Source organism: Haliotis cracherodii, unplaced genomic scaffold (assembly GCF_022045235.1).
Source record: "Haliotis cracherodii isolate W230 unplaced genomic scaffold, xgHalCrac1.p SCAF_24, whole genome shotgun sequence".
NCBI lineage: Eukaryota > Metazoa > Mollusca > Gastropoda > Lepetellida > Haliotidae > Haliotis > Haliotis cracherodii.
In genome coordinates, this window is record NW_027266280.1 from 6,170,120 (window position 1) to 6,196,281 (window position 26,162).

At 39.3% G+C, this 26,162-nt stretch overlaps 3 protein-coding genes and 1 pseudogene across 3 annotated transcripts; 2 read left to right on the forward strand and 2 right to left on the reverse strand.

Annotated features, from left to right (window-relative positions):
- Positions 1-215: 215 nt before the first annotated feature.
- LOC139472490 (uncharacterized) lies at positions 216-2,018 on the reverse strand (annotated as a pseudogene).
- A 2,744-nt stretch (positions 2,019-4,762) lies between these two features.
- LOC139472196 (uncharacterized) lies at positions 4,763-6,560 on the forward strand. The gene is made up of 3 exons (XM_071254572.1): positions 4,763-4,774; positions 5,501-5,726; positions 6,307-6,560. The coding sequence occupies exons 1-3, from the start codon at positions 4,763-4,765 to the stop codon at positions 6,558-6,560; spliced, it is 492 nt and encodes a 163-aa protein (XP_071110673.1).
- A 7,667-nt stretch (positions 6,561-14,227) lies between these two features.
- LOC139472269 (glutathione S-transferase theta-3-like) lies at positions 14,228-25,918 on the reverse strand. Its single transcript, XM_071254679.1, has 4 exons — positions 25,807-25,918; positions 21,584-21,671; positions 21,123-21,276; positions 14,228-14,838 (listed from the first exon to the last, which is right to left on the reverse strand). The coding sequence occupies exons 1-4, from the start codon at positions 25,916-25,918 to the stop codon at positions 14,500-14,502; spliced, it is 693 nt and encodes a 230-aa protein (XP_071110780.1). The 3' UTR covers positions 14,228-14,499.
- Positions 16,235-18,500, forward strand: LOC139472270 (uncharacterized). Its single transcript, XM_071254680.1, has 3 exons — positions 16,235-16,307; positions 16,994-17,114; positions 18,206-18,500. Exons 1-3 carry the CDS (start codon positions 16,235-16,237, stop codon positions 18,498-18,500), a joined length of 489 nt encoding a protein of 162 aa, XP_071110781.1.
- Positions 25,919-26,162: the final 244 nt, after the last annotated feature.

Below are 26,162 nucleotides of genomic sequence, written 5' to 3' on the forward strand. Positions count from 1 at the left end.
TGCTGACATGTAGGGTGGGTACATTGTGCCCAGGTTGTAATGATCAGTGAGACATTAGCTCGAACCTCATCGGGTACAAATTGGTTACATTTGCAGCAGAATTCGTCATCACTTGTCAAATCACTATCGTACGAATCATAACTATCGTCCTGATGCGCGTTGGACCGTGAAGTTCCAGAAGTACTTGCATTCGTTGCAGTGACAGTATTTTTTTTTTAAAGATTTACTTGGTTTAGGTGCTTGCTTCCTTTTTTTGGTGCCAATTTCACAGTCTGGTGGAAAATTATTTTATTCAGAATGACGACTTCGGTGATGGCCTTGTCCCCGACAACAGCCCTCAGAACGTTTCTCTTTTTGGTAGGCACAGCTTTCTTAAAAAGTACAGTCGTCTTGTCTTTAAAGAATCCTGCTACATCATTGCCCTCAGTAGGTGAAGTGGCACTCTTGTCTCCAACTGGCACACTTGAATCAATAACACCAGCATAAGGATGCAGCAAACGTTCAGTCGACATAAAAGCTGTTGATATTGGCGGTGGTAGACTTGTCAAATGGGTAGACTCCACATTTCCTGAAAGAGGATTGCAGATTTGTTGGTGTCAGCGACAGGTTATAAGCTCTACAGCCAAGTTCACAAACATAATGTTTATCTACTGAACTTGTAGCATTTTCCCGCATATACGTATGGCGGAGGTTGTTGTAAATTTCAGCAAAAGGTCCAAAGCAACCTATATCCATTGGCTGCAAAACAGGGGACGTGTGTGCAGGCAGTACAAACAAAATAATGTGATGCTGACGTGCCAATTCGATGAGTGGAATAGATACGTAGGATCTATGACCATCGTACACAATAAGAAGTGGACAATCTGCAGACGCGGCGACAGCATGCTTCAGGAAATGCTGTCATATAGTGCTGAAAAATCTCCGTGTTTGACCAGCTAGTGTCGCTCACAGTGACTGCTGCTCCAGGGGTACTTCCTAAAAGGAGTTCTTCCCGCATCCTCTTGCCCTTGAATACAAAATACGGTGGTGAAGAACTACCAGACGCATTGCCGCAACCTATAACAGTTGTAGTACTTGATCTTGATCACTGCAGCTGGAATACTCTGACTCGATGTAACAACTGATGGTGGGGTATGATGCTCCACAAGTCCCTTTTCGTCAACATTATAAATGCGATGAGGGCATGTCTTCAGGTTGTACTTATCCATGATGTGCCCAAGCTCAATAAAATAATGAGTGACCGTCTCCTCCTCTGTATCTCATGGGATCGTGGCTTCTTCACTGATCAGGCCATCGCTTCATAAACCCATAGAACCAATGAAGTGATAGGGGTTGTTCATCCTTTGACTTCTTTCCAACATATATTGCTAGGTCTGTGGCAATAGTAGTAACTTCAGCCCTATTATAGCCATACCCAAAATATGCCATGGCTTCAATATGTGAAACAAGTCCCCGTTCTTCTTCCATGGACAATAATGGTTCTCCACCAGTGGTACTACATTCAATAGAAACTTTCCCACTAATCCTGTCAGGCAATGTAGCAAATGGAACAGCAAAGTTTGTGCATGGCAGCTTTCCTAATTGCCATTCCATCGAAAACAGCATTATATGCCTTGTCTAGGGCTGCAGACAAATATTGCCTATATTGGCCTCTTCTGGTTGGTTCACCATTGGTCAAATCCTGTAAAAATAAAGCTTTATTTTATATATCACCAAAACTCCAGAGACAGAAGTTCTCAAAAAGCATAAAGTTTTCAATAATAAATGACAGAAATGACCCTAATTTGTTTCCATAGTTTTAAATTTTGGTGAGCACATCACGTGTCTGATCACGTGACATTTACAGCATGAAAGTAAACAAGCAGACGACAGGTGTGCCTTCGATTTACAACGTGTGCATTTATTACAATTGACATTTTATTTGAGCTGATCAAATTACATTAGTGATCTCGGGTTAAAAAGTAGTTGTTTGCTGAATATGAGCTATTACTTACGTTTGGTAACTTGACACGAAACATTTTCCGGTCTAAGCGAACGAAAGCGGTGTTGTCAGAAGATCAAAGCTGCAGGTACCGTAATTTCTCGTTACATATCGCGAGAAATATCATTCAAAATGGCCGATCGAATTTACATGTCGATCGAACTTGTGTGACTTTCCCCCTGGTACAATTATACTCACTTAAAAAGCGCCAATAAAATTATAATAAAAGGAAGCAAATGTTGCAAAATGCATCGCACTATTTTTTATGCGCGCAAGGACCCATCGTTTACATTCCTTGTACGGTTCACGTGCTGACCGGGGCGGTCGGGTAGCCTAGTGGTTAAAGCGTTCGCTCGTCACGCCGAAGACCCGGGTTCGATTCCCAACATGGGTACAATGTGTGAAGCCCATTTCTGGTGTCCCCCGCCGTGATATTGCTGGAATATTGCTAAAAGCGTCGTAAAACCATACTCACTCACTCACTCACGTGCTCACCTTGAGAAGTATTCCACAGATTGATTTGTGCTTGAAAAGGAACATTTTGGAAGAAATTGAGAGTTCATGTATAGATTTAACATCAAACTAGAACCCATCAGTTCTCAGAGCTAACCGTCAGGACTTGATTGAGGTAGATTTGCCTTACAAGTGTGGAGAGGTAAGGGTGTAACTGGGTCTAAACTTAACAAATAATTGTTTAAATTATTAGTTAAGGGCTATCTTCAACTTTATGAAAGATTGAGATTACTGACATAAAAAGGGTACATATTTTGATAATGACCAAACTGTTTAGATTATTTTTAGAACATATAAAAGTTCAAAGTGTGTTTGTAAATCAATGAAAGATATTAAAAATATTTACTGGTCATGAAACTACCATTATATGATGAGGATACCTGATGAATTAGGATTTTAATTGGCATGCTGTGAAAAATATTCTCTCATACTGTTACAACAAATCTCTAACAGCAAACAAGCACTTTCAGCTATATCATTTGCATGACAAGTGGCATCAGTAGTACTGATTTGATCCTGTGATTCTATATTGAGTGGTTCATTTCGAGAATTCAAAAATATAATTTATTAAAGATTTAACAGAAGTAATGGTAACCAATGAAACACATTATCCCAGTAAATAAAAATATTATCAGTTTATCAAAAGTAAATAAGATGTCCCTAGCTATTGTGTTATTGGTGCTTTATGTAGGTTATACAATATAAAATACTGCAAATGTACCCTGCATTAAAATTTACATACATCATGCTGGGAAAATAATGTACAAACCTCAAAACTCAGAGGCCCGTGAAGATTCCGGGGTAGAATAGGTCTTCAGCAACCCATACTTGCCGTAAAAGGCGACTATGCTTGTCGTAAAAGGCGACTAACGGGATTGGGTGGTCAGGCTCTCTGACTTGGTTGATACATGTCATCGATCCCAATTGCGTGGATCAATGCTCATGCTGTCTATCACTGGATTGTCTGGTCCAAACTCGATTATTTACAGACCGTTGTCATATAGCTTGAATATTGCTGAGTGCGGCATTAAACAACAAACAAACAAAACTCAGAAATACCAGCCCACGTTCACAATGCCCCTATGCCTGGCATCAATTATCTGTATTTGTAAGTTAGAGTGATTTCCCCTTGATTAATGAACGAATAAATTAAAAATATTTTATGTGTGATTCAAACAATAAGTTTTGTTATTATTTTGTAATCATTGTTATTTTGTAAATTTGCATATTACATTTTAAATATTTTAATCTAAATCCATACATAAAATCTACAAAGAAAGCTATCAATATAATTTGTAACGCTATCAGTAATTTGTTTGTTTTATAACTTTAGAACTAATATCAGAAAAATAATGAACTCAAAAACATGTAAATTAATATTACTTGGCTTTTTTACAGTATTATCATGATTACAGTGTGAATGGAGACGTTTCTTTCATAGTTGACCTATATTCTAACTAGATCAGTTGCATGTACGTGAAAATGAAATACATCATTCATTGAATAAAGCAAGAAGTAGATACATAGTTATTCAACCAGGCATGTTTTGTCAGTCATTTAATTAGCATCCCCAAATGTTAAATGTATTACATTTAAGGATTGACTGTGTATTTATTTACGTTTCATTGCGGTATGAATCGAAAAACCAGTGTGCAAACTTTTGTAAGAATCCGCTACGCGGATTCATACAGTTTGCACACTGGTTTTTCCGATTCATTCGAAAACGTAAAACATGTTTTATCTACAATAGTTTAACCAAAAACAGTTGTATATATCAAAACAGACAAAAATGACGAGATTGATAAACAGTCCAGGTGTAGGAATACATACTGTGGCGTAACATGAATCAGGTGATTGTTTAGTTTATGCACATAAATTGACACGCCTACACTGTCAGTAGCCAATCAACGGAGAGCAGGATCAAAACAATGTTCATTGGACCTGTCAGTTAAGGCAAGTTGCGAAAAGAACTGGAACAGTCAGACTGTAACGAACTGGAAGAAATATGTCCGGGAGAAGGCGGCTGTTTCAAATTACATGGTCAGTTACTGCCAGATTCAAACATTACTTCCCTGATTACGGTAAAACACAGTTGGAAATATGCTAGTTAGAAAGGAAACCCGAAGACATGAAAGTTGAACCGAGGCGAGCAGAAAAAAAACCAGGCGATCGAGCCTGCACGTTTGCTGTTTCATACATTCTCGGCCTTCGGTTTCAAAGGTTTGTTTGGGCAATGAATATGCATGAAAGTCGCTAAATGTCCTGTGCATGACGATACACGTGAGCAGAAAGGGAATTCCCTCGGCTGTAATATTGGGATTACCCGACATTCCGAAGTAATAAAAATAGTGCGCCTCGGTGGGCGTGGCTTAATTTTTTACATTCTTTGGGAAATGAATGCAATAACACGTGACCAATTCAGCCAATCAGAATACAGGAATTTCAATGAACACAACGAAAATTTAATTATTAGACAGTGGTTGTCATGAACTGGATGCAATGAAGTTTATATCAAGACAATTAATCTTGTACATGTATATGGAGGACTATTGTCCCCAAATAGTGTTCTAATGTGGTTTTCCAATGTTGTGTAGGTTCATCAACTGAACTTGAGAAAACGAAAGTGCCATTCTGGGGTGATCAACTTACTAGGATCCGATTACAGTATGCAAAGCCATTAGGGGCACTTGCACCAAATCCTGTGAAGATATTTGAAGATGTTCGCCCTTTCATTCGTACTTTGTGGCACAATAAGCAGGATTTTTTACATGTATGTTCATACTTTTTTAACATGGTCGTTTATGTTGTAATTGATAAGAAAATAATAGAGTAAGGCTTTTGTAATTAAAATGGCTTGAAAAATGTAATACATGCATGAAAATTATTTTAAGGATTGACTGTGTATTTTTTTCGGTTCATTGCGGTATGAATCGAAAAACCGATGTGCAAACTGTATGAATCCGCGTAAAATTTATTAAAAGAAAGGGTTTATTCTTTCATTTTTAGAAAGCATACAGGCGCTTCTATGACAAGGACTCTGGGCGTGTTCGAGGGAGTCTCTTCTACTTCAAGGTGTCTCTCCGCCGGACAAGTGTGAATGGGAAGGTCAAGAACAACTACACTGGCCATGAGGAATTATTTTTACTTCTTGGAGACATGTTGATGACGGAACAGGCCCTTGAATACCTGGGAATGGAAACATATCAATCCCAACCAACTAGGATAAAATATAGTATGAACATTGATCAGAGCAACAAATTTGTGGGAGATGTAACTAAAACATTAATCTAGAACAAACATAGACTATGCCCTTGATTGGTCAGAATAATGTTGCTCAAGATAACCCAGTTTAAGTTTGTCACCTTTATGACAGTCAATTTTTAAATGTATATTTATAACAATTGTATTAGAAACTGCTGATTCCATCAGTGATGGTTCTAATTTTTATATATTCAGATCAGTATTCCTGACAACATCATGAGGCTACCACGTTAAAGAAGGGTGGATCTGGCCAACAACATCCTGATGGGAATCCTCAATAGATATGAGTATGGGAGATTCAACCTGTCCAACCCCATTGGAAGCTTGATCAACCCACCAGCTAATCATGAAGTACCCGGTACAAAATATCCATGCTGTCACAGGCCTACCTCCAGATGGTGCTATCATTGTTACCCCACAGGAAGTCCCAGCTCAAGAGGACAAAGTCATGAGTTGCTGTAATGATCTAACTCATTGGGCAATGCATCTAATGCACATGAACGACATTGCCAAGGAAGGAGACATTGACAGAATGGTGCTTGCCTGTTAAGCCAACATACCCTTCTTCTATGCTCACAGTAAGCTGTCAAAATATTTTGTGGAGAACATTGACATATTACTGAAAACTCAGTATCTACTTTCTCCACAGATGCAGCTTAGGTTGTTGGAAGGAAGCTATGTCAACCCACATGGTAATGAAGGCAACAATGTGGAGACTGACCTTGTTATGGAGCACTCCGTGAGGAACAAGAAGGATCTTATCTGTCAGCTAGGGGCTAACAAGACAGAAAAGGCCATACAATGAGCATCCTTGGCAGCTGACACAGTGGCAAAACTTACAGCATCACTGAACCGGAGCATTGGTACCAGGTGCAAATCATCTCGACACACAAAGCGTGAATCGGAAGCAGACAAGAAAAAAGTTCAAGATGTCTTTCGGCAGGTGCGTCCATTTCAATTCATGGCTGGAAGAATGTTTGATGGAGGAAAATCTCAGCACAACATTTTTCGTGACATTGAGAAAGGATATGGAACGTGTCATCACAAGATCGTGTAGAGGACAAATAGTTGAAGTAGAACTTTATGATGAATGTGAAGAGAATGATAGCTTGCCATCAATTTGATGCTGTTTATAGGGAAAATCATAATTGTATGCTATATATTCATTCATCTGTAACTGCTTGAATGATTTGTTGCCTACTTACATGGAACATTGTATGTACATGTTTCTTCCTACCACATCAATGTCTCAAAATCCAACTCATCCACTACCAGCACCAGTGTTTGGAGTTCAGTCGCATGGCTTCAGTACATCAAATTTATATGTGCATTTAAAGAGTTGGTGCTTATTACAGTTGCACTTACACATGCAACAAGTTCATTGGTTCAGTATGGGATATTTTGAAAGTTGTGTATGCATTTATCATGTACTTAGGACATTTAGTGAGTGAGTGAGTGAGTGGTGAGTGTGTTGGGTTTAAGGCCGCTTTTAAACTGTGTTACAGTCATATCGGCGCATGTCAGCTTAATGTGGGAGGAAGGCCCGAAGTGAAGCAGGTCTCAGACATTTACCACTTCGGTGAAACCCACGAGCACAGGTATGGTGCTGACAAACCTAGAAACATCATCGGGGCGAACCAGGATTCGAACCCACAATTGTAGGTTTCTGGCGTGCCCAAGGGACGTAACTCTGCACAGCGAATCACGACGCCTTAGACGACTGGGCCACCCGTGCCCCCTTAAGATATTGACATGTTCATGATATGAGTTATGATTTCATTTAGAAAACATTACTGGTCAAATGCAACAAACTGAACATATATCTCAATTGGCTTATGTGAATAAATACTGGTTCAACTTTCCTCTCACATAAAACTGCCGATGTAGATATAAAAGAAACAAAATAGTTGTCAGTACCAGTGTCAACTTGTTGATAAGGACAATTGAATTAATAAGTAACAATTGTTATCAAGTGTCAACATGATGAAATTTATTACAAATTTTAATCTGAACTATTATGCATTATGACATTATGAATTACTATGCATTATGACTTGATATATTAGTTACATAATAACATTTTAGCAGCCATGGTGAACATTTAACATTGGAGAAGTAATTACATCAGGCAGATGGATAATTGTAGTTTCAGTGTAATGGGAATTATCAACAATCAAACGACTTCTTCTTCTGAAACACTAATCGGAAATTAATGAAATTATACTAGAAGCACCCCTAGGTGGCTATATTGCTTTAAACAGCTTCTTCTCTCGAACTAAGAGATAGATATCAACCATATTTGGTTGGAAACATTCTCCGGTGGTGAGGATTCAAAATTGTACAAATGGAAGGGCTGAGGGGCTGGGCCAAAAAAAGTTTATAACTTGGACACAGTTAAGATCCCCATCGTATAACCATACCGGTATGTACAATTGCTGAGTATAATGAGAGGCATTATGCTACCATGACTGGCCCTTCTGTTCATATGTCCGGCACTCCAAAAGGAGTTAGAACCTTGACCATAACATGCAAAACCTATATTATCCCCACCCTATGATAAACAGATACATTGTATACATGTGTTTGTTATGAAGGGAATAATACATTTATGCCAATAGGATTCTCCCTGGGGTCCAGCCTTGCCTCTGGAAACTTAGATCCTGGATCATAACATCGAAACGGTTCCGATCTTTATGCTACATTTGTATCTAGAGAAGTACATTGTACATTGTTCATGCTGTCAGATTTGCCATCCACCCATTTCAAAATTACGAAATATTTGCAGTATTATATACATGTACAATGCAAGTGTATATTTTGTCATGATTGAGTAAATATCCAGGTGAGCGATACAGGCCCTATGTGTCTCTTGTCTTATTATCTCGGTCTCAATTTCATCAACTGAATCAAAAGGTACATTAACATAACACTATAGACGAATTACTGAGTTTAGGTGCCAGTATTGTTTCTGTGAGAAATGATTGGTCTGTTGATAATGCACACATTGAACGGTAAATGGAGGATATAGATACAATGTACAGCTAAACATATGTCATTTGACAGTGAAATTGCATGTATGCGATGGATGACTGCTATTGTCTAACTTTACTATATGTACTTATTAATGGAAATTATGGTTGAAATAAATACAATGTAACATTTAATTAACCAAACTGGAATAAATACAACATGTACATATAATACTCAAGTTTTTAAGTATTTGTATTTATTGAGTATCTACAATAACAAGAATGTCTATTTTCAAATGAATTGTTTCTGTCAATCAATAATACATGTTAGAATTATGCTAATTCAATGAGTAACGTATTCGACGTACTAAGCGCCCAGGGCGCTCTCAAAATTAGAAATAGGGGACTCGTATTGAAATATTATTTTGTTTAAAAAAAATTAAAAATTGAAAGATCGTAAATTTCATGGTTTATGGCTTTATGCTGACAGCCTGAAATGTTTATATACGACAGATATATTTTCCCAGAATTTAATTGCCCATAATTAAGAGTGCATATTACACACGAGTGCGTATTATACACGAAAAAAATAAGTCTTGTGTACATTGATCAATCAGAAGGAGTGCTAATTAGGATTGTTCACTAGCCAATATACAAGCAAATATCGCTGTGGGCTATTAGAGTGGGGCGCTAATTACGTCGAATACGGTATTAATAACTGATTAAGCTGGTAATTAAAAAGTGATTGAATGTTTCCAAATCTTATTTCTCTTTTTTCACCTTTATTTGAGAAGTCCTTATAGAACTTAAATTGAGCACTTATTCACAGCACCTTTTCATTGATTACTTTTTTTTGACAACCTGAACTACTTAAGTTGAATATCAAGCATCATATTATGAATAGGTTTATGTTAATGAGTAAGTACTCTCATAATGGTAATATGTATTGTATTTGTACCAAATAAATACATTTAACAAGTTAAAATGATTAATAAGATTTTACAGTCTATGTTGTATATCGATTAAGTAGTGTATTTCATTAAATATCTTCATGGTTGAGTAATAGGTAAAAAATGTTATTTGTTCCATTTATTCCTTTGTTCACAACTCACACTGACATTTCATTGCACAGTTGGAACAACATCTACATTTATCAAGATAAGCAACAGCCTCTTCAAAACCAAACACCTTCAACATTCCAAACACCTTCAACATTTCAAGCCTCAAGCAGTTCTTTGAACGACAGTAATTTATTATATTTTCTTCAATGTGATGTACATTTTTAGCAATATCATTATCATTAAAATGTAAAACCGCTACTTCACTCTGCCCCTGTCTACCACTTCGTCCTATTTGTTGAATATAATCAATGATATTACGAGGAAGCTTCCCATGGATAACCCTGCTAACATTTGGTGAGTCAAACCCCACACCAATACTTGATGTACAGAAAATTAGTCTAATTTGTGGATTATCTTTTCTTAGTTCATTTGTTAGAACCTCCTCATCCTGGAGAGAGAAAATGGTTATGAATGATGTTGAATGCAGGCTTGGGTGATCAAATTTGTCTAAAGCGTAAATCTGGGCTTGGGAACACCATTCAATGGGCATATACAACAAAGTTACAGGAAAATCTGGACCCAAGATATACAATTCATCAACAATGGGCATATAAACAGACTCTGCACATGCAATGATGTCATAATTAGACATTTTTTTCTTACAGCACAAGAAGATATTGGGTTTATCAGGATTTGCCTTTATTATTTTTGGTTTCTTCATATTTAACAGACCAGGAAGTTTGTCCATAGCTTGGGATGTCAATGTTGCACTTAAAGCAATGGTTGGGCAGGATAAGAAGGTGGGCAGGATGTTGATCTCTCCAAATGCCTTTCTGAAGTCTCTTGACCTGAAACAAGTATTATTAATAGGTTGTATCAATCTCATTAAAATCAGATCTTAGTTCTCGCTACTGCTAAACAAAGATCTGAGGACATCCCATTAAGGGTCACGTCAGACTGACCTTGTGCAAACTTTGACTGACCAATGGAATGACCAATCAGAAGGCAGCTTTCTCGTGCTTTACGGCACCAATTTTAAATTGGCTACTATGCTTCGAAACATATTTTGACAAATTCTCAATTACAAATTTGAAACCTGAACAAAAGAACATTCTGTAATGGCAAATAGATGGTCTAGATTGTATGGATGCAGTCGTTAAACCCGTAACTATCGTTCGGAATACCCCGTGTTAAAGTTTCAGAGGTTGTATGATTAGAAATCACATTCCGACTGTCACTTTCATGATCTGGTAAGCGACGCTCTGATTGGTCAGATGAAAGGTCGTTCTGACGTGACCCCTAATGGGATGTCTTCAGATCTTTGCTTAGCGGTAGCGAGAACTAAGGTCTGATTTTAATAAAATTGTAGGTTGTACGGTCTGAAGAATATATCTTAAAAGGCAGTAAATGTTGCATATATGTCACCAAAGAAAGAACTTTTAAAGTACATATAAACCAAACTACAATTTATAACCACAATCTTGTGGGAACTCAAGTTGAGTTACTTGCATGTCATGCTCATATCAAACAATAACAACATACTAGTATTTAGATATAAGAATAGACTTCAGATGTTCCCATATGTATCAAATGAATGTTGCAAGGCCTGACTTTGATATCATCCACATTAGCATTAAACAAGCTGGTTTTATGCTTCAGGCAATTACATCTTTATTACTTAATTATTTTTTTTATAAAATGTTGTAATTGGTGGCTTCACATTATCATTTCTACCATGTATACTTACCATTTATCAACTGTGTGACATTCATCAATGACAACTGCCAGAACATTATCCTGAAAGGTCTGACTGTTCAGTAAAGCGGCTCCTTGAGGTGTGGAAAATAATGCCTCTGGGTGGCATAAGATGACATAAACTCCGGACTCTATGTCTTCTATTGAAGCATCACATTCCTAAAATAACCAAAAAATGACACCATGTTAAGCATACAGTTATCATTCCTCTACATACATATCATACATATCATCAACAATATTGAGATAGCAACAAGATTAATAATCTCTTCTTTGTTTCTAACCAATATTATGCCATTTTAAATGAATGTTTTGAAGTTCTTAGTCTTACTAACAAATATAAAAATAATCACATAGTAAAACAAATGTGGACATTTAAAATAATGACTACATATCATACTGGCTGGATGACAACGCAATTTTTTTAATAAATGCGGATGAAGCTGTGACTATTTCATGTTTTCGTTGCTCTATTTTTAGGGCGTAACTTGATCTATACATAGAACTGGAAAAACCGTATGCTTTATTCTTAAAATTACGGGCCGCCTCCGTGGTCTAGTGCTAGAGCGTCCGCCCGGAGAGCGTAAGGTCCGGGGTTCGATCCCCGGCCGCGTCATACCAAAAGACGTTTTAGATGGTACTTGTTGTTACCCTGTCTGACGCTCGGCATTAAGGGGCTAAAACAAGGACTGGTTGGCTCAGAGTCAGTATACTGTGTGTGAGTGCGATATTCATGTTAAACTGCGGCATGGTATCTCAGTGAGCTAGCACTATAAAGCGGCATCAGTCCGGACTAGTACAAGCAGCCACACAAACACACACACGTACATGCACGTCGCTATATAAGTGCAATAATCTTGGACGTGACGTTAAACCCCATTTCACCTTCACCTCACCTTAAAATACAGGGCTTTTCACTGGATCTATTTATAGATATTTGTACATGGACACTGACATATAGCGATATTGCAGGAGGTACCCATAAATTCTCTCCGCAAAGTATTGTGTAGATTCTAAATATGTTTTGTTTGTATTTATGCATAAAAAACTGGTAAATAATAACCACAAAATACCACTCCCAATGATATAACTACAGAACATATTAACTTACCAAAAAAGTTACCATACTACATTCATTGAAGTCATAATCCTCCCGAAGGGTGGTTCCTTTTCCACTCACACTCAGTCTGCATGCTCTGGCCACGTATGCTTATCACCTGATCACCTGAATGATGTTGAGGGGAGAAATTACCAGGGCCCACTTGCACAAAGGGATCTTAGCGCTAAGATGATCGTAACTCTCATACTTTAACATAGGCTTACAATAGTCGTAGCCCTTAGATAGCTTTTGTTGATAAAACAAGGAAGTAGTCCGCGTTTCGGTCACATGATATACATGTGAATGACCTCCATCAACTAATGCGCCTGTGGCATTGGTGTTATGCTAAGTCCTTTTGTGACACAGTGATGTCAGTCTTGGTTCAGACACTGTCCTTTTGTGGCACAGATGGGTGTCAGTCTTGGTTCAGACATTGTTCTTGTGTGACATATTGATGTCAGTCTAGGTTCAGACACTGTCCCTGTGTGACACAGTGATGTCAATCTAGGTTCAGACACTGTCCTTGTGTGACACAGTGGTGTCAGTCTAGGTTCAGACACTGCCCTTGTGTGACACAGTGATGTCAGTCTAGGTTCAGACACTGACCTTGTGTGACACAGTGATGTCAATCTAGGTTCAGACACTGTCCTTTTGTGACACAGTGATGTCAGTCTAGGTTCAGACACTGTCCTCGTGTGACACAGTGATGTCAGTCTAGGTTCAGACACTGTCCTTTTTGTGACATTGATGTAAGTCTTGGTTCAGACACTGATATTGTGTGACACAGTGATGTCAGTCTATGTTCAGGCACTGTCTTTGAGTGACACAGTGATGTCAGTCTAGGTTCAGACACTGTCCCTGTGTGACAGTGATGTCAGTCGTGGTTCAGACACTGTCCTTGTGTGACACAGTGATGTCAGTCTAGGTTCAGACACTGTCCTTGTGTGGCACGGTGATGTCAGTCAATGTTCAGACACTGTCCCTGTGTGACACAGATGGGTGTAAGTCTAGGTTCAGACACTGTCCTTGAGTGACACAGTGATGCCAGTCTTGGTTCACACACTGTCCTTGTGTGACACAGTGGTGCCAGTCTTGGTTCACACAATGTCCATTTGTGACACAGTGGTGTCAGTCTAGGATCAGACACTGTCATTGTGTGACACAGTGATGTCAGTCTTGGTTCAGACACTGTCCCTGTGTGACACAGTGATGTCAGTCTAGGTTAAGACACTGTCATTGTGTGACAGTGATGTCAGTCTAGGTTCAGACACTGTCCCTGTGTGACACAATGGTGTCAGTCTTGGTTCAGACACTGTTGCTGTGCAACACAGGCAGGTGACAGTCTAGGTTCAGACACTGTTGCTGTGTAACACAGATAGGTGACAGTCTAGGTTCAGTGTGCTACATCGCAATGATGTCAGTCTAGGTCTAGATGATAAATTCCGATCACACCAGAAACTAAAGTTCCATTCACCAAGATCTGCAAATGGTAAGATAAACTGACTAAAACCCTGTTCTTCTCTGGCTAAACTTTCCCTTCGCGTCTGAGTAAGTGAATTAAGACAACATCATATTTGAGGTATATCAATTTATTGGTCATATACACTTCTTTATCACAGTAGTGTCACATATTGAATAACTGACATTCAACTGTCATGATGAAACACAGATAATATACGTCTGTGGACAAGCAATATATAATCAAAAGATCAATTACTCAATTCACTTGAATCATGAGTGCACTATATTATTAACTGCAGCCCCTGGCAACACAGGCTGTGTTACAGTTTCACGTTTGTTTACTGCCATATGAGTCGAAGCACAACACATTTTGATTATTGTCATCTCTGGGTCATGTCTTCACAGATTAGATCCGAGTGAGGACTTGGTCACATCATGGGCTCGATACACCATCTTGGAGGACTCGTCAAACACTGACTGATGCCTCTCTCGCACTCGCTGCATCCAAGCTTTCATGGTGGGGCTGCTCTCATACAGGTTCTCCTCTTGAACGGCGTACAGCTGTATGAGGTCACAAGCTCCGAATATGTCCGCTATAGAGATGTCATTCCCACAGAGGAATGGCTGTGATTTGAGGAAATGTGTTTCAATATCGGTGACAGACTGACGAACCAGTTTGCGATATTTCTCCACCTTACCCATGTCAATTGGTTGATTCTTTGCCCTGTGGATTATTAGCTGCAAACAAATATATTTAGTGATACCCAAATTAATATTCAAAATATATTGATATTGATATTGATTCCAAAAACTACATCGACACCATCATTAGAAATATGGATCACTGTGGTCTATAATTATCTTCCTCAGGGGAGATAATCGATACTCAAACTCTACAGATATTTTCAAGTAAATTTTCATTTGGTACAGATCCGAGGATGGTGTGTTTAACTTGCTGTACTTAGAAATTGAGCCGGGAAGCTAGCCATATTTTGTGATTATATTGCAGCATTATGCAAGGCTGTGCACAGATGTGGCCTCAGACCACAGTTATCCCCCCTAAGTTTTACCATGAACCTGAAGAAAAATAGGAGAATATAGTACCCTGTTTAAATGGGCTGTTCAGCCTGTGGCAATTGTTTTGGAGTGACTTGTGATAGCTTAAATGAAAGATAAGACATTGTAGTTTGCTGTCAATTTTTTGTTAGCCCCAATCTGTGAAGGTATTGATTCCAGCTTCCCATGATTTGACCCCAAGTTGAAAGCCGTTGTGTGTGTTTCGGCTCGAAACTTCCGGTGAGCATTGTTGACAGTGGTTACTGCGAAAGCGAGATGGTGAATGCTGGCCGAAACTTTGCGTGTTAAGTGACAAGTGGCAGGTTGGTCAGCATGCAACAGGAGAACAGCCTACGACTGATAATAATTATGGTGGGCTGTCATGTCACTGTAGATAGCAAAGAAGGAAATTAATTGTGGTCTGAGGCCTGATATGGTGAGGCTAGTGCATATGTTTGATTCACTATATCTCTATCATTATGCAAGAAATTGACTTGAAACTTGGCACATATATTCACAGTAAGTGTTGAAATCTGTGTACATGTGTTTTCAGGTTGAAATATTTTTATATTTTTTTTAATGATTTTGTGTACTTTTTCGAACATGCGATTTTATGCATGTTGTTGAAATGAGTGAATGCCAGCATCATAATAAGTCATATGAGTTCCAATATGGTAGAATCATATATCACTACACCTGTCGTGCCTCGTTTGCACTTGTACAATATTAATATGGCCAACATCAACGCCTTTTTTAAGAAATACAGAGAGATATTTGCTCGGCATTCAGCCAAAAGTGACCAACATGGCACGTGTCAAAACGGCCCATGTCACATCTGGTCTAGGGCATGTAAGCCCAGTGGATATGGGGTTTTGAGGTACTATTGCCCCATATCCAACAAGTGGTGCACCATACATGCCCATAGACTTAGCTACATTGTGCATAGGGAAGATTTCGACATAGGTGATTTGGACATCAGCCATTTGTGCCATAATTCCAAATGCACCTATGTCGAACATCTGTCTGCTGAGCCGCATAGTGTAAATGCAGACAGAGTAGCCTGTGTGAACAGGGGTGCATGCAAAGGCCATGCGCCATATGCAGATTGCCTTTTGGCTTTGAAGCTGTGAAAGGAGACAACAACAAGCAAAGTAAATGATTAAGACTTTATTCATTAACTGATGTTCATCACAGTGACAGCTGATTGTAGCATTGCATATACCAAAAAACATAGCTGTACAGCAACTGTTACCTATTTTAACTCATTTTTTTACACAAAGTCAGTCATAAGCTAGTCATTAGCTACAGTATTACTGCACATGTTCATTTCTTTGAAAATGAATGGTCAGCTTGTTCACTAAAACATGGCACAGGGTCAAGTTGACCCTTTTTGTAGCCCCCCCTCTGTTTGTCACTCAGTTTTGACTTTAAATGTTCACTAATTTTGATCCCATGCTGCACAAGCTTTCTTTTCACAACACTGGGACTTTTCTGGTATTTCTTCTGATAGGCAGCTTCCTTGTCCATTTGTTCAAGTGACCGCACTGCTCGACTTGATAGTTCAACACCAGAGTTTTGGCACTTGTCGATTGCTGATGTCCCGGGGACATTGTTGAGCCTATGAATAGTCGATGAAGCCCTCCCAATCATATTTCTTGAAAAGTTCACGTTCTTTGGCAAAGAAATACTCATTGATCGGTTCACGGCTTCACATTTCTGTGTGTCTGTGTACAGTTTCATTTGTTCGACAACTTCGACACTCAGCTTCATCTTGAGAATTTCATTCATCAAGTGTTTATCATTGTCATCCATATTGAAATGAGTGATTTTGTTGCAGCCGAGGAACATGGACCGCTGCCACCAGCTGTTTGTTACACCGCCTCGACACACAACAGAGTACCAGGCACATCTGGAGCAGTCGCCGCTGTAGCACTTAAGGGTTGCTTCGAGCACTCTAGGTAAGATACTACGAAGTGCTTTCATGTCGCCTGCATGATCCTTCATGAGTTCTTTCAGTATCAGGCTGCACAGTGCCTTTACATCCTGACTTAGCACCTTCTTAGCCTCCAATTTCTGTGTACGAGTAGTGCCGGGGAACATATCTGGGTTGAAATCAGCTCTGTAGCATTGCCAAAACTGTCCTTGAGCCAAGTGGGTGGGATCAGCTAGCCTCTGCACCTTCCACATAGGGTCTAAGACTTTCAGAGCTTGGTCTATTCCATCTGCAGACTTAGAATCCCCATCGGTAGTAGCATACTTAATGAGCACACCCTGTAGCGCAAGCTGATTTCCAATGTCCTCTCCCATATTGAACTCGGAGAACGGAGCGAAGGCCGACATGTTTGCAGTACAGTCTGGGTGCCCCCCTGGACACTTCACATCCATTCCTTTTCCTTTCAGCCAAGCACCAGTCCAGCACAGCTTATTCTGGAATGACGCGCCGATGATGAACTTCTTATCGGTAATAGTTTCGCAGGCTATGCCGATTGCTTGTGATGCATTCTGCCCTGGCTTCTTCCTGCTGGCTATTGTCGTTGAGTTGTATCGGCCATCCTTGGCAATATACATCTCGCATGGCTCAGTACCCCTCTTCCTTTACCAATTCAACTTTTTCAGCCATATCCTGTGTATTCAGTTCAGTAACAGCAATAGCCGCCTTGGTAGAGGTCCTCTGCATACTGCTCCTGCATGGGGGCGGAATGTCCATGTTCGCCATCAGTAACCTGGCTCTTGTGTTTCCAATAGGGGTGTCTTGAAGACCCAAGGCAAGTCCTACGTTAGGGGCTGCTGGGTTTGGTCCAGGTTTGCCTGTCTTGATTTCTTTATACAACTTCATTTCAGGTGCTGTGAAGTCACATACAACACATTTCAGTGTCACTTTCCAGCATGCTCCCCATTTTCTCTCCTTGGCTATCTGCAGCTGAGGGTCGTCGCAGTCAGTGGATGTCGAACGATGCAGTCGCAGAGCTGTGTTCCATGCTTCGGCCACCATTTCATTGTCGACTAGTCGCATACCCTCCAAGTCATCTTTACTTGACTCTTGTTTCAGGTCTTGCATGCTGGCTGCAGTAGGCCGCAACAGCCTCACAGAGGTAGAGATGCCCTCACAGTCAGGTGTCGACAGCCCAGTGCCATCCAACCTAGACTTGGTAACCAGTGAGAAGTCTTCAGCACTCATCCTAGTGACAGTCCTGGGTATCTGGGGTGGAGAGTCACTTTCTGTCTCTTCAGACTCAAGGGTGAGACCTTTGTTCCAGGGAGTGTGGCCCTTGCTGAACTGTGACTTGATTCTCTTGCGATCGCCTTTCATCGTGATTGTCTCGGACAGAACTAATGAGCTCTGACTGACTGACTGATATAGAAGATTTAACGTGCGCTTTCCGACTGCAGCGTATTTCGCACACGGGAGCTCTGAGCACAAGATGTAGCTACCCCATCACTGTGTAATGTCAATGGCAATGACAAGCGTGTAAATGTATTAGAAACTCTCGAGACATACATATGTCTTGTGCCAGCAGTCCAAATTGCAGTTGAGCTGTACACACAGTTTGACACCTTGGCGTGTATTGGCCGAGTGTCAGCTGAGAGTGGTCACACCTGGTGACTCGCTGCACTTGATTGGCTGTACACAGCTACCTTTCCCACCAATCATTTTAATGAGTAGAGACAGAGCTTTCATGTGAATAAAAATTTAACAGTTTCAGTTTTCATTTTTGTTGAAAAATATGAACTTTAATTCAATTTTTTTGTTAAAAAATGCATGCATGTATCTAAAAATAGGCCCCCAAAAAAAGAATTGATTTACCGGACTGAAATTGATGTCTGTTGATAGTATATGTAATGACGAGACAGGAACACTTGCTTGTTTTGTCCATTTCCTTTTGGTTATGGAGTTATGGACAAATTAGAACTGTATTTGAAATGAATTCATGCCAAAAATGTACTCTCAAGTGCTATGGATGCAGCATGATTTCAAATGACTATAAGTCAAGCTGTGTATGAGTTAGGGATTCCAAATTTTCTGTGAGCCTTCAACAGTGTATGGGCTTAGTATTGATGAAGTTTTATTTGAATTGCATACTTTTTTCTGTCCTGATAGGCCTCAGACCACAGTTATCCCCCCTAAGTTTTACCATGAAAATAGGAGAATATAGTACCCTGTTTAAATGGGCTGTTCAGCCTGTGGCAATTGTTTTGGAGTGACTTGTGATAGCTTAAATGAAAGATAAGACATTGTAGTTTGCTGTCAATTTTTTGTTAGCCCCAATCTGTGAAGGTATTGATTCCAACTCAATCTCTGACAAATGTCACCTCCCTCTTGGATGCAAATAGGTCTCTTCTGGGCACCAGAAATCCAAATGCTACTGCTACTACTTTTTATCCCTTTACAGATGACCAATCTGTAACACAGACTTCATCCCAAACATAAAAACTGAACGGGTGTCACAAGAACTATCAATTCATGTTGTAATTCTGAATCAAAAAGTTTTCAAAAAGTAATATTTACAGTTTTGCATGGACGGTTGCTGTATGGAGACATAAGCTCACTTGACTTTCAGTCGCAGGAGCATAAAATAAAGAACCTCTTCAAATAGCAAACAGCAAATAGCAAGTGTGAGTTTCACTGGACAACAAATGATTATGTGGATTTTGGAATGATCGAAGCAAATTTAATTCAAGCAGAGATGCCAACCCTAATTGAACTTCGGAGTAATCACGGAAAAAAAAGTCATTTCATGTGAAAAAACGTAACATTAACTTTTTTAGAAGGGTCATTCATCACCTTTGAGAAGCAGTTTCTCACTATGACATTTTCGTTAGGACTAGACGTAAGTTAAACATGTGATAGCTCCATGCATTCATAAAATTCAACATGTGGCACTAATTAACTGTTTTTCAGAAAGAAATAGTGGAGTTTCAAGTTCTGTCAGTAATGTCAGTGTACATGCAATTAGTTCCCTGTCTGCACAATGATTGATCAATATGACACCAGTGTGTTTTCATATGACAACCACTTAGAGACCTTGTATCACTGAGTATCAAGTTGTAATTTAGGCTGAATAAAATAAAAGAATTGGTTCTCAGGCAATGTTTTTTGCAAATACAGTGTGGGCAGTCTTTTTGGGAGTGGGTCGTTCAAACTAGTATGTAACCAAATAAACAGTTGTGTAACCAAATAAAAGGTTGTGTACAATCAACCTGTAAAAGGGCCTCCCTACATACCGTATTCGACATAATAAGCGCCCAGGGCACTCTCAAAATTAGAAATAGGGGGCTCTTATTAGAATATTATTTTGAAAGATCCGTAAATTTCGTGGTTTATGTGGACAGCCTGATATGTTTATATGCGACAGATATATTTTTTCCAGAATTTAATGTCCCATTATTAAGGATGCATATAACACACGTATTACATTACGTATTCAATCGAAAAGGGTGTTAATTGGGATCGTTCACTAGCAAATTGTTTAGCAAATATCGCCGTGGGCGCTTATTAGAGCGGGGCGCTTATTACGTCAAAAACGGTAAATGTATTCCTTGATGAGTAAAATACTGGAACACAACTCCTGTTGGACATGGAATATTTAAGGATTTTTTTATATATTTTGAAATGGAAATAAAAACGAAACATGTGGCGGACTTTGTGATGAAGCGGGCGGTGCCTGATAAGCGAGATTATTATTTTTTTTAGCCTTAGGGAAGGACAAGCATAAATGCATAATTTGTGGCTCAAAGTTGTAACCATTACACAATATAGTAATGGTTAACATTTGCAATTGAAGCATATATAAACAAATTATATTCAAGACTAAATCTATCATGTATGTCTATACTGACAACATCTGAGATTAACAAAAATATTTGAGCTAAATGATTTCTGAGATAAACAATTTATAGGACAAATATTTTTTATGTGAACTGAGTTTGAGAGAAGGGGAGGTAACTGTGGTGATGTTGATACTCACAAGTTCTCTGAAGAGCATGGCAGCACTGCCTCTTGTGTTCTGGTGCTGCCAGTTGCAGTATTCATCAATCTTTGCCTGGGCTCGGAGGTCAGTGCGTGGGTACCAGTGATCAGGAACGTTGTATTTACAGGAAAGGTACTTCAGAATGGCCACACTGAAAAGAAGGATTAGGTAGACAGAAAAGACCACAGCCCTACAGTGTCTGAAAACAATATTGCCAGGCTGCCATCGGGACATACAGACTTTAGAACCTGCAGGCCCTGACTAAACTCTTCAGGCCCTCACTTAAAAACTGCAGCTTATCATGCTTATTGTACAAATAAATCAACACACAAATGTACTGCAGGCCATAAGGCCCCATTCAAGTTTGAAACTACGGGCCCAATACCAGTCAACCAGTCTGGATTATGGCCTATGACTAAAACATGAATGAAAATATAAGACCCAGTAGAGTACCATACCTCTCTGTCAAAACAAATCCATTATCATCAATTACTGGCACCAGCTTGAAGGGGTTGATTCTTGCATATTCCTCAGAGAATTGTTCTCCTGTAATAAAGTAGCACAAATTATGCATTACAGTGAGTCAGAATTATTATCATAATAGTCAAACATGTCCCAACATAATCATGTCCATTACAGCACAGGGCTGAGGCAGGTAACTGGTATTGGATGGGTCCTGAGTAAGATTCGGGTACCCACAGGACTACCTGGACCCGTGGTTAGTCAAATGATATGCTAACAATAACAATAGAAGTTGCTTATGTTTGCATTTCTTTCTGACTATTCATGCATTTTTTTCTGAATTTTATACGTTCGAGTACAGATAAAACTTCAGTCGACTTCAGTGTATGCATGATCTGGTCATTATATATGTGTATCTAAATAGTATTTGCCAAGGCTTTGGTGAAACAATTTCCAATTGGACATTATGTACCCAACTCTTGAGACCTACAGTGGGTTTCTAGGTAGGGTCAGGTTATCGGGGGTCAAGTACCTGGGTAGTAAATATGGACTCGTCCCAGCCCTACTGACAGGGTTATCACACAGAAATAGTGGCTCATGATTATCCACCAAAATCTAAATACTAATCACACTCAACAATACTTTCAGTGAGCTGGGATAGTTGGGTTTTAACACTAAGACAGTATTAATAGTTTATAACAACTAATATCAGATAGGTCTCAATGATCTGCTGGAGCAAGGTTTGCCAGCTGGTCAAGCTTATATCCACACCCAGTCACTAAGATCGTATGCCTTTCATGCCTATGAACTTGAGGAAAAAGATAATGAAACTTAAAGAGGTTTTTAAAATGAAACAATAACAAATGTGTAACCGATGTTATATTTGGGATAACAATTTCTTAGTAAAGTAGATTCTCGTACTTTTTTGGGGTTGAATCCCGTACGGGATTCGAACCCACACTTGCCAGAATGAGGCACCTAATCGCCAGCACACAAAGTCAGCGATCTAACCCACTCAGCCACCGAGGCTTCCATAAAATGAAAGTCCGACAACTGGTAGTCTAGATCAAGTACTTGTTGCTAGGGTGAAGTCACATGGCATTGTTTCGGCGATGGGTCTTGCAACAAAATTCCACAAATTACGTCATCGTGTATTGTGACGTTATTGTAAAGTTTGAGGTACAAGCCCCGTTCCACAAGGCGATCGTATTGTAGCGCAACGACAGTCGTTAGGTCTAAGTTAAAGTATGTGAGTTGCGATAGTCTTAGCCCTACGATAATTTTGTGAATTCTAAAGGTGGTATTAAATTCATACCTTTCAACTTTTGACGTGTTTGAAGTATTATTCTGTTAAACTCAATTTGACTATGCAGTGGATCGTATAGGTGTCAGCTAGCCTATTCATACTCAACAGTATAATTCTAAAAACGTTATCAATGGCAAGTAATAAATAGAATACTAAACTCGCTCCCGTGTATGGATGTTTTTCTGCAGATCCTTTTTAAGTTTCCACCAAACATTCTCAATGATATTGAGGTCTGGGGGACTGGGCAGGCCAATTTAAGCTGTTAATATTGTTGTCACGGCGAAATTCTTGGACCACACGAGCCCGGTGCACAGGAGCGTTGTCATCTTGGAAGATATATGTGTTGTCAGGGAAATGACGGGCGATGACAGGCTAAAGATTGTCATTTAGGATATCAATGTACTTTTGTGCATTAATGTTTCCTTCCACAACACTCACGGTACCAATTCCATGATACGTAATGCACCCCCAAATCATAAGGCCAAACTTCCTCCTCGATGGTGGACATATACAATCGCCAAGCCATTCCTCCCCAACCTTTCTCCAAACTCGTACACGACTGTCAAGTCCCACAATTACTTTACATTCGTCACTAAATACCACACGTTTCCAGTAGTCATTCAGGATTCACTTCTCGAATTCTGATACTAGATAGACGTCCTCTACGGAATGTTTATTGAATCTCAGTTAATAATTTTCTTTCAATTGTCCGCTTACTGAAAGGTCTATCCCTGGTCTCATTGAAAATATTTGTTGGTTGGTTTGTTGTTTAACGCCGCACTCAGCAATATTCCAGCTATATGACGGCGATCTGTAAATAATCGAGTCTGGACCAGACAATCCAGTGATTGATATCATGAGCATCGATCCACGCAACTGGGATCAATGACATGCATCAACCAAGTCAGCGAGTCTGACCACCCGATCCCGTTAGTCGCCTTTTACGACAAGCATAGTCACCTTTTACGGCAAGCATGGGTTGCAGAAGACCTATTCTACCCCGCAATCTTCACGGGTCGAAAATATTTGTAATTTCATCTGAAGTTTTTCTGCGATTCTTTTTCACGCAACGTGAAAGTCGTCGGCCATCCCGCACATCAAATTTCACAGGTGTTCCTCGTCTGGCTCGATTTTCCACATTTCCCCTATTTACATACCTCTCAATAGATGAGTATACTGTGCTGGAGGGTATTCCCGTTATTGTGACAATTTCAGACCTTTTAATACCTGCGTCATATAAAGACGTGATCCTTTCTTTTTCAGCGGATGACAATTCTTTCGCTCGCCGACCCATGTTTTTTACATTCCCGGGCGATACAAAGCAGACGACAAATGACGTCATAACTTCATTCACGTGACTGTCACGTGACGTGCTATACCCTAGCTTAAAATCCGGACCCATCTCGAGCTGAAATTTGCAACGCGCGCGATTTCCTGATTCACTGTCCAATACGTGAAAACTACTGTGTTCGTTTTCCGAATACTTTGGACGGAATGACATCTCGTCTCAATTTCCTCGGTTCGGCCACGATGTTTAATCTATTATATGGTCTCTGGTTTTATGCCAAAATATAAGCATAAAAAACCTGGCTCGTAACCTGGCACGATACATCCATGAAGTTCCATTTTTTAATATAGATGGCAATTTCCTGCTTAAAACGTTCAGAATAACACGATTTAACAAAAGTCTTTCGTCAAATTCCGAAATTCATCATACCATAGATGTAATTTGATTGGCTGACTTAGGTCACGTACTCAGATTTGATCAGTCACGAACCTTGTAGCAGATTTTGGCAAAGAAAGCGTCATTAGAAACCAATATTATCGAAGCTTTCTAGCGATGTGTCACATGGCAGTCTTCGACGAACATGTTATTCGAAAACGGAGGTATCTCTTCATGTTACTGGACAGTCGCTGTTATCGGAAAATGGGTGATGGCAGATACAGGATTTATTTACGATTCTTTTTAAAATATTTTTCCAATTGCGTTTTTTATGAAATCTTATAGATTCTGTTTGCGAAAATCGTCAATTTTGCGCTTCCTTGGTCCTTAAGCTGGACGTTATGAATGTGTTAGATAACAGTTTCTTTATTTACAGCGAACATAATTAAGTTGTAAATGCATTATCTAAATAATGTGATAAACATAACATATATTTATATACAATAGGATTGGAACTTGAAATGGTGTATAATATGTGGTAGCAAAGATGTTTTACAAACATGAGGATATTTTCTTTGATAAATGTTTTACGAGTGTAATATATATATAATTACTTTGTTATCTGAATGTCATAACATGCATAATCAGCCATTATTTATATGCAGCATAAATCATGATCATGCAATCTTGTCATATAATTTGAAGTTTTGAGTTGAGAAAAATAATTGCTTGTTGATTTTTTATTTTGCTTGTAACTTTTTAAACCACTTGCAAAAATTTGATTGTGCCTAAAAAAAATTAAATTCTAACCCTTTTAATGATCATCGCATATACAATAGCATATGTCTCGGTTAGACTAGGCCTAGTTAATTCGGTAAAATTAACGTCTGTCATCACTGTCAAGTGCCGCAAGTCCCAGTCTCCTAGTTCCTATACTAAACTTAAGAGTTTTACAGGCTTTTACCCTGACCTATAAATTACTGTACTGTTAAATGGAATAATTACTTAATTACAGGAACTTTATATATCTTGTGAAGAATTTTGGTACAATAAATATTATTGTGCGTCCCTCGGGACGAAATTTATAGTTTCGTGCGTCCATTCTATAGATGTCTGCGTCACGTAAAACCCCTGTCTTAGCGGCTGCTGCAACATTATGCTGGGTACAAATTCCATCACTTGTGAACATACTTCAATACAACTTTTGTCAAATAGTGTGACATGCAAAACAGATTCCGTTCGTGGCATACCTTTTCGTAACGCAAGTACTTTATCTTCAAACGGTATCTTGTTTAACTTCAGAAACATATAAACAGCCCTCGATGGCCGAGACATCAAATCATAGTACACTTTCAACGCCATTTTTTCCGTAGATTAGTTCCCGGATTCGCCACTTATAGTGTCGATGACCTCCCATCCAGCTGATCTTTGATCGCAAGTTCTCGTCGACTCCCCATGCGCGTCGTCAACTTGCGCCAAGTATATTTCGATATAAGACGGGACCAAGCTTAGCTCCTGACAGCGATAGCCCATTCATGAAGCTCTCAACACCAAGGGTGAAAACATTGACCAATGAAGTAGCAGTAAATATATCGGGATTAAACCA

What these genes read in the sequence shown, in the direction of transcription:
- LOC139472270 (XM_071254680.1), top strand. Translation starts at nt 16,235, where the DNA reads ATGCAAAGGCCATGCGCCATATGCAGATTGCCTTTTGGCTTTGAAGCT. An exon ending in AGGAGACAACAACAAGCAAA is followed by an intron (nt 16,308 to 16,993) that starts GTAAATGATTAA and finishes ATTTTGTTGCAG; the next exon opens with CCGAGGAACATGGACCGCTG. An exon ending in GGTTGCTTCGAGCACTCTAG is followed by an intron (nt 17,115 to 18,205) that starts GTAAGATACTAC and finishes CTCTTGTTTCAG; the next exon opens with GTCTTGCATGCTGGCTGCAG.
- LOC139472196 (XM_071254572.1), top strand. An exon ending in ACCAACTAGGATAAAATATA is followed by an intron (nt 5,727 to 6,306) that starts GTATGAACATTG and finishes TTGCCTGTTAAG; the next exon opens with CCAACATACCCTTCTTCTAT.
- LOC139472269 (XM_071254679.1), bottom strand. Translation starts at nt 25,918, where the DNA reads ATGGCGTTGAAAGTGTACTATGATTTGATGTCTCGGCCATCGAGGGCT. An exon ending in GGATTTGTTTTGACAGAGAG is followed by an intron (nt 21,277 to 21,583) that starts GTATGGTACTCT and finishes CCTTCTTTTCAG; the next exon opens with TGTGGCCATTCTGAAGTACC. An exon ending in CCATGCTCTTCAGAGAACTT is followed by an intron (nt 14,839 to 21,122) that starts GTGAGTATCAAC and finishes ATTTGTTTGCAG; the next exon opens with CTAATAATCCACAGGGCAAA.